At 47.7% G+C, this 12,700-nt stretch overlaps 2 protein-coding genes across 3 annotated transcripts in view; both read right to left on the reverse strand.

Moving 5' to 3' along the window:
* Positions 1–359, reverse strand: part of LOC119163309 (uncharacterized) — a 135,037-nt gene extending 134,678 nt beyond the window's left edge. Inside the window, exon 1 of one of the 2 annotated variants that reach the window (XM_075873698.1) lies at positions 95–359. In XM_075873698.1, the coding sequence (XP_075729813.1) occupies positions 95–176 (82 nt within the window). In that variant the 5' untranslated portion in view covers positions 177–359. The remainder of the gene's footprint in view (positions 1–94) is intronic. The other variant, XM_037415273.2, reaches the window with a different exon arrangement.
* A 6,597-nt stretch (positions 360–6,956) lies between these two features.
* The window catches only part of LOC119163307 (calcium and integrin-binding protein 1), a 68,467-nt gene continuing 62,723 nt past the window's right edge, over positions 6,957–12,700 (reverse strand). The window contains exon 7 of the mRNA XM_037415270.2: positions 6,957–7,192. Coding sequence (XP_037271167.1) covers positions 7,171–7,192 — 22 coding nt within the window. The 3' untranslated portion in view covers positions 6,957–7,170. The remainder of the gene's footprint in view (positions 7,193–12,700) is intronic.

A 12,700-nucleotide genomic window follows, 5' to 3' on the forward strand; every position in this document is an offset into this window, starting at 1 on the left:
ACCACTTGCGCAACGAATTCACGAAAAAAAGAGTGCTCCATGATTTTTTTTTTTCCTTCGCGACGCTTGGATTCACCACGCGCTCTGAACTCACCTGGCTTCGACGACAGTCCTCTTAACCACGACGTTGACAAACACAGGGCGATGGCGAGCAGAGCTCCGAAGACGAGACGCATGCTCGCCTCACATGGTGTGCACCGGGGACCGCCGCGCTTGTCACGGGGCGTCCCACCACACGACAACACACGCGCACACGACGACGAAGGACGACGCGTCACCCAAGCAACAAGGGAACCAGCGCGGCCGGTCAATGCGCAGCCACACGCGCCGACCGCCGCGCGTATTGGCGTCGGCGAGAGCGACGCGGCCTGACGCGGCGTTCTCTCTCTCTCTCTCTCTCTCTTTTACGCTGAGCGCGGTCCAGACGCGTACGGCGCGCGCCGAGCGCGCGGGACACAGAGCGCCCTCTCCACGCGCGCGCCGGCGCGATGACGTCGACTACTACGGCTCTGTATCTCCCTCTCCCCTTCTTTGTTTCTCTTTCTTGTCGTGTGGCGCGCGCTCTCTCCGTTTCCAGGTGGCTTTTAAAGGGACTCGGGAGCGGACGCCATCTGCCGGAGAGGGAAACAGGCAGAGCCATTGGCGCGCCGTGTCATTTGGTTTCAGCAGTACCGTGCAGTGCACATCGGAAAAGGTGCCATTGAAGAGGAGCACATGCATGGCTGCTGACAACTGCATAGCCCCAATGTGAGAAGGGGGAGTGGGGGGGTTCCAATTTCTCCTCCCGAAGTTTGTCAATATATATATATATATATATATATATATATATATATATATATATGAGCAAGAACATACATAAAGTGCAGTTGAACCCTCCACCCCACACCAGCTCCAGGTGAAGAAATTCTGGCTTCGTTACAACTGGCTGCTGCTGATGATGTTGTCTGATTCCCTCTCCCTTCTAAGCAAGAGATGGACGGGTTATTCACGATCGGGCAAATAAGTGAAGAGGAGGGGACGACTGGCATTAGAAAAAAAATTATCAAAATGAGCCAGCCCTGTTCCTAAGAAGCGCAGACCCTCAGAGATATTTACAATATGGACAATTTTGATGGGTATCGACCAATTACAGGCTATTCTGATGTGCGTACGAGTTCGGTGGCTGCGTTAGCTCGAGGCAGAGCTAGAACCCCAGGCCCTGCATGGTACTGATGGTGCGGGATGGATTGGAGTAGGGGACTTGGCGGGAGGGCGGTTGCCGGGACAAAGCGGGGGATGCGAAAGCGAGCCGTATGAGAGGGAAAGGAAGTGAGAGTAAAGGAGAGCGGCGGTCTTTGCGCAACCCATAGAGCACAAGAGAAAATAGGTGACTTCAAAAGAGGTGGACGCGTTGCAGCAGTGGCTCGGTCCTTTGGTGTGGCTGCCGCTAATCGCGCGGTCATCAAACTCACTGAAGTCCTGCACGACGTGTCAGGGCCACTCAGGAAAACCACGGGGTGGTGCTTCTATCGCCGCTTCGTGCGACGTTAATGAATATGAATCGAAATGCGCACTCCGTGTATCGCACTCCGGCTTGCGCGTACTTGCCTAATTAATGACCAGGTTGACGCTGGTTGTGGTGCAGAGGATTGATTGATGCCCACGAGGAATGGAGTTGAAGCCACGTAAGCCGTCAGGGTGCCAGTGCAATTTGACGCTTGATCAGAAGTGGGCGTGTCGGTGGCTGGCATACGTGTTTGGGATGAAAAGCAATGCCTTTAGGCGCTGTGCCATGACATGGACTTATAAGCTAGTTTGGCATCAATCACTTTGGTCCTCTTCAGGCATGGACTCCTGAATGGTATATATTCGTGTTTGTACAAACAGAGCTGGTGCAGTCAGGGGGAAGACACACTTGGCAGGAGCCCAATGATGTGGTGTGGGAACTTCTAGGTGGACATTAATGTTATGCGAGAATATGTGTCCTTTGTGAACATTTCTGTAGAATGGACACGTTTTTACATTCAAGAACTGGGATCAAGTGTTTCAATGTTGGTCCAGTTTGTATAGTATTGTGCTTGCTCATTACTTGGCACCGTCGACTGTTGATAGGAGTAGCAGCCCACGCCACGCGTTGCCACTAGCTTCGCCTTATGTATACTTATTCATACAAAAAAGTATGGTGCATCAAAACAGACCAATCGTATTGGTCAAGCGAAGACTTTTCAGCCTTATCTTGTATAAACGTCACTACAGACAATGAACAATAAATTGTCCAGATTTTTGCATCTGTCTTGGCAAATATTTTGCTAAAACAGTTCTTGTCAAATTATTCACGGTCTTTCAGACGCGATACTTGTTAGCGTACAAGAAAAAGACCTTTTTTTGTAAAATTCCTTAAGTTCGAAAAGCTTTCCACTCGCTCACCGATAAGGACTCCTCGCAATAAAGAAGAAGTAAAACAGACCAGTTTAAGAAAATATCAGAAAATGGGGTACCACTTAGTTTTGAAGTATAGTGTCAGTCTGCGGCTTATAGCGCTATAGCGTTGTCATTTACACCCGTCACAGCTGTCAACATTTCCTCTTTACATAGCTGTCCTAGCAGCACTGAAAGGCCGTCACTCACCAACAGCTAAAGGACAAACTACAACTTCCCCGTAGTACCACAAAAAAAAGAGATTAGGAAGAAGTAATTCAATGCACACACAACTTCCCAGTGATATTAAAATTAGCATAGGTAATTACACGTACGAGATGCAAGTTTTCTGATGCACTCACTTCCTGACGCAGTGTGAAGTAACAAATGGTAAGACAAGTATTATGAAGGTACGGGAGTTAAAAACTCAATAAAATTTTTAGATGATGCGGTGAACTCCCACTATGGAATTTATGGCTCCTAATATTCTCAAAACAAATTTCTAATACACATAAATTTCTAAAACAAAATTTGTGGCTCGGTATAAAAGATGAAAAGGGCAGATCAGGCAGATTCACTTCGCTGGATACGTCGAGACGCCTAGTTAAACTTTCATCAAACACATGACACTCATCGCGCCATGTAACCACTACGTGAATTTATATACGCTTAATTTAATTTCCCGTAATTGCAAAGGGTCGTTTAACTTTGTCTAATTTGGAGTTAAAAGACCCCGAGCAATCAAACTGGCGATACTTCCTAGTCGAGTCTCTATAAGCAACGCCTGCCCAGTGATCCAAGTTTCTGTGACAGAACTGCTTCAGTCAATTAAATTTGGGAATTCTCTCCAATTAGTGCACACATTTACGGTGTGTCTACGGTGCCAGATAATCCGTGAAATTAATGTAGAAACCACGCCGTTTAGCGCTGATACGCTGATCGCGTAACGTGTCCTCACAGTTGCGTGTTTGAGGCGCGTTGATCTGAGGCAATAGACTCAGATATAGCTTCGGATAACTGTATTTTCACCTTGATGACGTCCCTCGAGGGAGCTTACGCCGACTCAAAAATGTCAAGGGTAACGCTCCTCTCATTAGCCGTTAATAAGTCCGCTCATTTGGGCATGTAACGGAGGTGACGTTGACGCACACTGGGAAGGCATTGTGCAATGTGTGAGGAGAAAAAGTGGGTAACGATTTTGGAGTACTTAAAACTCTACACTACGGGAGAGCTAAAAGCCGTCCTGTGACCTCTGTAGTGCTGCAAATGCCGCAGTCGTACTCGTATTGCACTGCGAGCGACGTGAAAACTTGAGGGTGCGCAACGCGAACGTCTAAACGCGCTAATCTAGGAGAAATAGCAACGCAGACGTTTTCATTTGGCGTACTGGTGAGTTGTGTCGGTCATAGCTGACTTTCTACTCATTATTTGTTAAATCACGTTAAAGGGCTGGCGTCGTATTATTGTCTGTTTAGTTGGTATTGGTTTTTAGTCCTGCGAAGCGGTAGTGGTTGGGGTGTACGACTCCTTTCCCGAAAGTGGCGAGTTCGATCCCGGAAGTGGTGGTCACATTTCAACACAGGCGAAATGACAGAGGCCACTATACTGTGCGATGTCAGTGCACCAGATGGTCGAAACTGCCGGAGAGAGAGAGAGAGAGAGAGAAGGAATGTAGGAAAGGTAGGAAGGTTAACTAGACTATGCGTCCAGTTTGCTACCCTCCACCTGGGGAAGGGGGAGAGGGGAGTAAAATAGAGAGAGAAGGATAGACACATGTCGCATCACACACACAATGCCGGAGCCCTCCACCGGGGTTTTGGGATGAAAAACCCCATACATTATTAATATCATTACTGGTTATCAGTCTAGAAATCAGACTTCTCGTTTCCGTCTTTCAACGTGACACTGATAAACCATAGTGCTTATGTGGCCTCCCGCGTACACGTCATCAAGGCCACAGACCTCCCATGCACGCGTGTTATCTGCATGGTGATCTGGCATCAGCAGCCCGATAACAAAATGCTTCGTTCTCGGGCTGCTGGCGTAATGGTCGTGTTACATAAAGTGTCCTTGATACTTGCCGCGTAATATCAGCCCAAAAAGATTGGTATCGCAGCTTTTGGAAGTCCCGATACTAACAACTAAGAAAGTGGGCGAGTTAAGGTAACGGTATTGCGATTTTGAGTGTGCAGTCACCTGAACACCCACAGGTTGATGGTGGATGATCAAATGTTATTGTCGCAAGTTGACCATGACAATAATGAAGGTGATTGTGTTTCAAATCGTTCTTTCGATGAAGGATCGGCCCAGAATAACGTAAAGAAACTGAATTAAAACTGTATATAATAACCACGATCTGAAAACACTTAACTAATAAAAAATTCAGAACAAATGAAAGTACCATTGCACTTATTAGAATATATAATGAATTCAACAAATGCATAATAATAATAATGATAATAATAACGAAATGTGATTGATCGGCATGAATATTTTGTTGCTTGCATCATCACTCGCAGAATCAACTACCCATCTATGACTAAAACAAAGTACAAAGACTCTGAATGAGAGGGGTAGGCTAACATTTGGAGTCAGAATAAACAAGACACAGGGGACCCTCAAGACACCATCAAATTCGTTCGTTTATTAAGCCTTCTTTTTCTAAATGTGTCCTAAATGTATATATTTCAAATAAACTTCAACTAACGCTACTGTGAGAGCTCAGCCAAGAAATAACACGCAGTTCTGAAGTAAAAGTCACTAATAAAACGGTTTTACAAACAAAGTAAGACTAAACTAGCGTAATCATTGGAGAAAGGTGTCTCAAATCAAATAGAGATTCTTCAACGACTGCGCAAGCATTTCATTTGACTTAAATATACCTCTCATTAGGAAAGGAAAGCTTCATTCCAATAGACGTGTGTTTCTACAATTTTTTTCTTGAACTAAAAGAAGAGGTACCGAAAATGTGGCACGTATATCATCGTCAGATGTGCTTTATAGAAAGGACACAGGTGCAGTGGCGTAGCCAAGAGGTGGCACACCGGGTCCGAGCCCCCCACCAACTCCAACATTTTTTTCTTTTCGCCATGGCATAGAGCCCGAAATGACACTCGATCCCATCTGCCTGGCCAGCACACACTTCAGATCAAATAAGATGCACTTCCCCCCACCCCGAAAAATATTTTCCTAGCCCCTGCACAACGGCGCCCGATTAGATTTACGAAGGACAAGTCTGGCGCCAATTCAGTAGAGAAGCTTGAGGACAAAAGTGGTATTCACTGCACATGAATGAACATGGTACAGCTGAAACCACTTCGAAGACTGGAGGCTAGATTATTGTCTGACAGATGTATTTGGTGGCACCTGTACAGCCTTGAAATACCCACGCACAACGGCAACAATAGACCGGCCTAGGGCAGAAAAGACAACGCATACAAATGTTCATTCGCAAGCTGACAAAATTTCTGCAAGCGAGTGTCCAAAAAAATGATGATGATGATGATGATGATGATGATGATGTGTGTGTGTGTGTGTGTGTGTGTGTGTGTGTGTGTGTGTGTGTGTGTGTGTGTGTGTGTGTGTGTGTGTGTGTGTGTGTGTGTGTGTGTGTGTGTGTGTGTGTGTGTGTGTGTGTGTGTGTGTGTGTGTGTGTGTGTGTGTGTGTGTGTGTGTGTGTGTGTGTGTGTGTGTGTGTGTGTGTGTGTGTGTGTGTGTGTGTGTGTGTGTGTGTGTGTGTGTGTGTGTGTGTGTGTGTGTTGGTGGCCCAAGGGTCAGACTTGGCCAAAGAGTGTCATAAGAGAGGATGGCAAGTTAGCAATGACCAATGATTTACACAGCCGTGCGCAGCGTTCCCATTCAGGGGGATGGGGGGCGAAGGTACGTCGCAGCACCCCCACCCTATCATTTTAATGCACGGGGCTGGCTTTTGCGGCTCCCTTCTTAAATGACTAGGGGGGCCGTCATCCCCCCCCCCTGCCTCCCTGTGCGCACACATATAGTGATTTACGATTATATATATTGTATGTGAACTATGATTATGTTGCGTGGCTAAGGAACACTTGATGCACATATATTGTACAGACTCGCAAAAGTCATTTCTCCAGGCAGGTTATATTGGACTTTCAAGTCGTCGCAGTAGCATCTGCCAAACTCCCACTGACCACTGCTAACATCGTTTAAGGCCAAGGGCACCCCGTGACCTTCGGTCTTTCAGAGAGCTGACTGACCTTTGGCGCTCACACTGGGTTCGTGTCGCATCGAGATCGCACCACCACCCCACTGCAACGTCTGTACAGCGCTAAGTCCCGAACAATTTGGTGCATTGTAGTGGAGCCTAGAAGTCGGACCCCACAATCAGTTTCGAGTGCCCCCTGTGTGTCGTATAGAGAAGGGAGGAAGCCACACCCATTGCACTCGTTTAACCTTATCGTGAAGCTTCATTTCCGTATGCTTCGCGGTTAGCTAGCATGGCTTGTAGCTCGTGCAGCGTTTCACGGTGTCGTCAAGGGCACAGACCCCGCGTGAGAGGATTGAGAGACAGCGGGGAGACAGAACAATGCACACCGAAAGTCGATACCGTTTAATCAACGAAAACAAAGGAGATCGCGTGGCGTGAAGGTCGCGGTTGCGTTGTGACAGCTCTCGACGGTGGTCACATTGCGGGTCCCCCGTGCTGCGTACTCCATTCGGTCGTGACGCCGCCCCCGGGAGTGTGACCGTGACATCTCCGCGCAGGGCTTGCGTGAAGGCTGCAGGTGCGTGGGTGCAGGTTCACAACCGTAGGCTGAAAGAGCTGCGAGTGCATGAAAAAAAAAAACAAGATAGCGGAACCAATTATTTATTTTGTTTATTCACTCGTTTATTCTGTCGTCAGGGCTTTACAGCATTGTTACAAGGAGGGGCGAAAAGACAGAAATGAAGATAAGAATTCCAACTATAAAGCGCTTTCTGGTTAGTAAGAATACACCAATACGCCAAAATATTAAAAAAAACACGAGGGACACTTTAACAAAGGGGCTTTTTTTTCACTTATTTGATTTGCATACACAGGTAAGGAAGGAGAGAGAGAAAAAAAAGAGAGAGAGAACAAGCTGGCATCTGCCACCTAGAGGGGCACAACACCTGATTACACTTTCGAGAGTAGGAAAGAGGAAAGAGAGATAGGAGGAGAGAAAGAGGAAAGAAGAGGGCGAAGCTAAGAAAGAAAATGACGAAGAAATGTACAAGCATAAACAAACACGAAAGAAAAACTATAAAACGGGTGCCCATGTTCATTAGGTGCATAAGATCTAGTAGTGCGCGATTGCCGTGGTCGCGTCGAGAAACTCGTAAACAACGTAATAATAGAAAATAAAATATAATGCGCAACGTGTGCGTCTTATGCTGTCATATTGACCGTTGTAACGCATTGCGCATTGTGTCAGGGTCAGCGAGGCCGACAGTCAAATGCAGACAGGTGATACCGGTCACAGAATATGACTGGAATCATTTGTTCGTCAGCAGGCTTCAACCGGTGCTACTGTCGACGACCGCGTTTGCGGTGGTATCCGCTTAATTTTTTACGCAAGTATTTTTTTTTTGTCTCAACAGGGAACGCTCGCGTCACGTGGGGTATTACGCGTGTGGACGCTCTCATGAAAGGGCACGAGCTCAGAGTGCAATGGAGAACACTGCACGCTTGATCTGTTGCGGATGAGAAAATGTTGATGATGATTAGTGGAGTTAATTGGCGCAAAGACCAGATATGGCCAAAGAGCGCCAGAGCGATGATAATGAACTGTACGATGTGCAGTGTGGATAAAAGAGATGTGACGTGGCGGTAAATGGGCCTATAAACAGTCGCTGTAGGTGCGTAAAAATATTATGAAGTCATAACAAAAAAATTATGAAGTCATAACAAACGCTTTAAGCTGTGTTGGGCGTGACCTACATGTTCCAAGCACCCAAAAGCTTCTCCACCGAGAAGGTTCGTCAGTCTGTCGACGATCTGTGAGGCAATCCAGTGTTGACTAAGGAGAGACCAGGAAACGCCACTACATATAGACAGCGGCTGAGTGTTGCATATACGTGACGATACCTTTGAAGGATTGGACAGAAGTGAAACCCTAACTGCAGTGTGTGTCACACGTCAGCGACTATTCGTCACATCCTGCGGATGAGAAGTTGATTGATTGATATGTGGGGTGTAACGTCTCAAAACCACCATATGATTATGAGAGACGCCGTAGTGGAGGGCTCCAGAAATTTCGATCACCTGGCGTTCTTTATCGTGCACTAAAATCTGAGCATGTGGATGAAAAGTTCTCGAACATGTTTCGCCGCAAGCCAACATTGCGGCGCTGCGCCCCCCGGAATTTCGAAAGTTAAGTGCGTTAAAGAACGCTACAAAAAAAGATAGCTTGGAGAGGCGAAGGTGCATGCAGATAAAGGGCATGTATGAAAGGGTGTTTCTATTCCACTAGCATGACACTTGACGAGGGTAGAAGCATTAACTGTGTGCCAGTGTTTCCCAAAGCACAATGGCTGCTAATGGCCAATCAGAGAAAGAAGAAAGGGCCGATAGCGGTAGCAGCAAGCCATAATGCTGTTTTGGGCAGTAACGACGTATTTTCTAAGTCGTAATATGCATAGTATAGAACAGTGGCGAATACGGAGATTGAAACAAATTTTGTGGAGCCTACCCTTTTATGATGGATCGGGACGACGACATGACACGCCGACAAGCTGAAACACCTCGCCTTCTCATTTATCGGCACCAAAAAAAAGCTAAGCTACAACAACAACAGTGCCTCTCAACCACGATTTCCACGCAAGATGCTTATCCAGAACGCCAGGAGGTGAAGCCTAGCGACACCCGCTCCCCCAGTCCCAGTCCAACCACGAAGCGTCGTGGCTCCCGCAGCCGATCAAAGCAGCGGCGCCGGAATCAGCCCCAGGAGCTCATATTGAGATCTGCGGCGCCCGAGGCTTCGGATGGTCCCTCCCCCCCCCCCCCCCCCTTCAGCAGCGGCAACCCGGTCTCACCCTCGCCACCCCTACGGTAAGCCGTAAGCCGTAGCAGTGCCTCCCAACCTGCTCCTATACATAATACAGCGCCTACAACTGCACACACGACCACACCTAATAAGGAAATCATGTTAAGTACTATCACACTGGAGCTGCGTTCACTCCGTATGTTAGTAAAAGAACTTCGCGTTGAAAAGATGAGAAGGTACACACAATCACGAGCACACTCGGGGAGCACACAGTCTACAGGCGGTCACTCAGGTTTGTTGACTTTAGGTAAAGTAGCAGTGCTTTAGTTGCTTTCTGCGCAACTGAGGCAGATGCCCAAGGTCCTAGTATCTTCTGCACACAAATCTTTTCTCCCCTTTATCCCTTCCCCAGTGCACACAACCTCTTTTCTCCCCTTTATCCCTTCCCCAGTGCAGGGTAGCAAACCGGATATGCGTCTGGTTAACCTCCCTGCCTTTCCTTGCATCTTTATCTCTCTCTCTCTCTCTCTCTCTCTCTCTCTCTCGTCGAAAACACTGCTCTTCGGAAACAACTTGCCCAGCAACCTCCGCCCTCTTCTCTGCTTCACTCCGCTAACCTCCACGCCAAACGAAGGGCTCCAGACAGAGAAGAACCAGCCACACCATCGTCGCAACCTCCGACCGCCTCAGCACCGACTTTGAGAGTCTGTACCGCAGAAGCAACTTTATGAGACGATTCAAACCGTACTTTAATGGCAGTTACCGCTAATCCTTGAACAAACCATTGCACAAACACTATAGCGATCCCTCGATTCAATCCGCACAGCAAAGTTAGAGCATCACCTTACCTTAATGCTCGACGGAAAGCTGGAAGCGTGAGCGGCAATTATCGAGAAAAACCTGGAAGCCTCACTTTCGAGTCTGCTCGCCAGCTACAATAGCAGAGTCACGGAGCTTGAGTGGTGTACACATCACTCTCACTCACACTCGCATCAGAAGCCTTATGGCCGCATTAACCAAGATGGTCATGCGTAATCTACACACTCAGTACAGCATCTGGCACTGGAAGTGCCGCGGCTACCACCGTAGGAGGAGCGTGCTACAATTTCTATTCACACTCAAAGAAACAGATACACCAGATATTATTGCTTTACAGGAATCGGGCGGGCAGGCTAATCTGGTCGGATACGCCTCCTTTACGACTGCTCAAATCCCTGACAGTCGCGAAGTCCTTACCATCCTCGTGAAACGAAATATCCCTGTTATTCAACACCCCTCGCTCTCTGATGCAGTGCCACACATTATATTGGAAATCCTCTCTTCATCTCGCCGGACACCCACCAGTATGTTCTTGGTCAATATTTACAGCAGCCCACGACAACCCCATCATTTCCACAAGCTCCTCTCCTATGTCAAGAAGTTGGCGAGAATTTCCCCCCTCCCCGTGGTAGGGGATTTTAACGCTCCATCACCCGCTTGGGGCTACATGTACGACACCATAAAAGGACGAATGCTGTGGCAAGACACCCACAATCTTGGCGACACCATTATCACCGACCCTGCCTTCCCTACGCGGTTGGGCAACAGTTTTGCGAGAGACACCACTCCTCACCTCACTTTCACTGCGAACATTACGCATGCAGAGTGGTTCAACCTTCATGAAGATCTAGGCAGCGACCACTATATAATACAAACGATCGTCAAGGCTGGGCCGCAGTGCAGGAAACCCAAACAACCTGCCCAGGTTCACTGGGATGTCTTCCGCGAATCGCGGGCAACGGCCTCTCCAGAATATGCCACCTCGATCGGCCAATGGACAGCTTCCTTACTACGAGACGTTAAGCGTGCTACCAAGACTCCCCCAGAAGACGGCGTAGGCGACACGGTAGACACCAAGCTGCTGCACATGTGGGAGGCCCTCGCTGGTCCGCTCAAGCGCTATAACTCCAACCGTGACTCCAACAAATTGAACCGCTCATTACGCAAACGCATTGCTATATTAACGCGTCAGATTGAAGATTACGCCCTTCAACTCTCCCGCCAGAACTGGCATAAGCTTTGCAACGTTACGGAACGCTCACCTAACGTGCCCAAAACGTGGAATATTTTTCGTCATATGATAGAACCAACATCGCCAAAAACTGCTCAGCGCCACTCCTTAATCACTGCTCTGCACAATTATCCACGTATTAATGAAGACCTTATCCAGGACCTATCTTGTCGGTAAATTGTCAGTGCTACTTCGGTTGATCTCCCATGCTACACTGGGGTGGACAATCCAGCCCTCGATTTCCAGACTACAAAAGCGGAAGTAAGGTCCGCAGTTCCACAACTAAGACCCCAATTAGCGCCTGGCCCGGATAAAGTTACAAATAAAATCTTACGAAACCTTGGCGAAGAATCACTTGAAACGCTCACATCTTATCTGCAAATGGTTTGGGAGTCTGGAGAAATACCAACAATATGGAAAACCACCACAGTCATTCTGATACCTAAACCAGAAAAACTACTCACTATCGAGAACCTACGGCCGATATCTCTTACATCTTGTGTCGGCAATGAACTCGAGCACGTTATTCACACTCGACTGCAAAGTTAAATGGAAACGCATGCCCTCTACCCACACACAATGTTCGGATTCCGCCCTAAACTTTCGACACAAGACGTAATGCTGCAACTGAAGAGTCACGTTATCGACGGTGAAGACGGCTCTCGGTATGGGACACATGCCATTCTGGGACTAGACGTCACCAAGGCATTTGACAATGCGTTACATTCATCCATCCTTGACGCTCTCGCCAAGCTCAACGTAGGCGCCCATATACTACTGCTACATCCACAACTGTTCAACGGACAGGACAGCCACCCTCTTGGTCAATGATTTGCCTGCACCTTCCATCACTCTCGGTGGGAAAGGGACACCACACGGGTCGGTCCTCTCTCCATTTCTTTTCAACCTGGCCATGCTTCACCTTCCGCCACTTCTAGAAGATATCCCCGACCTCCACCATAGCATATACGCGAACGATATCACTTTGTGGATTGCCAAAGGTAGCGATGGAGACATACAGGATGCACTTCAATTGGCTATTGATAGAATCACAACTTATGCTGAACAAAGAGAATTGTCCTGCTCACCCCAAAAGTCAGAGTTACTCGTATATCGACCTAGATCTCCCTACAACAGAGACCTTCCCACGATAAATCTGAATGTGCAACATCACCCTATATGAACAGTGCCTACCATTCACGTATTGGGCTTCTGAAAACAGAACGGCGGCAATTCCGAAACAATGCAACTACTGCACCATCGTGTCTATCAGACT

Source organism: Rhipicephalus microplus, chromosome 9 (genome assembly GCF_043290135.1).
Source record: "Rhipicephalus microplus isolate Deutch F79 chromosome 9, USDA_Rmic, whole genome shotgun sequence".
Lineage (NCBI taxonomy): Eukaryota > Metazoa > Arthropoda > Arachnida > Ixodida > Ixodidae > Rhipicephalus > Rhipicephalus microplus.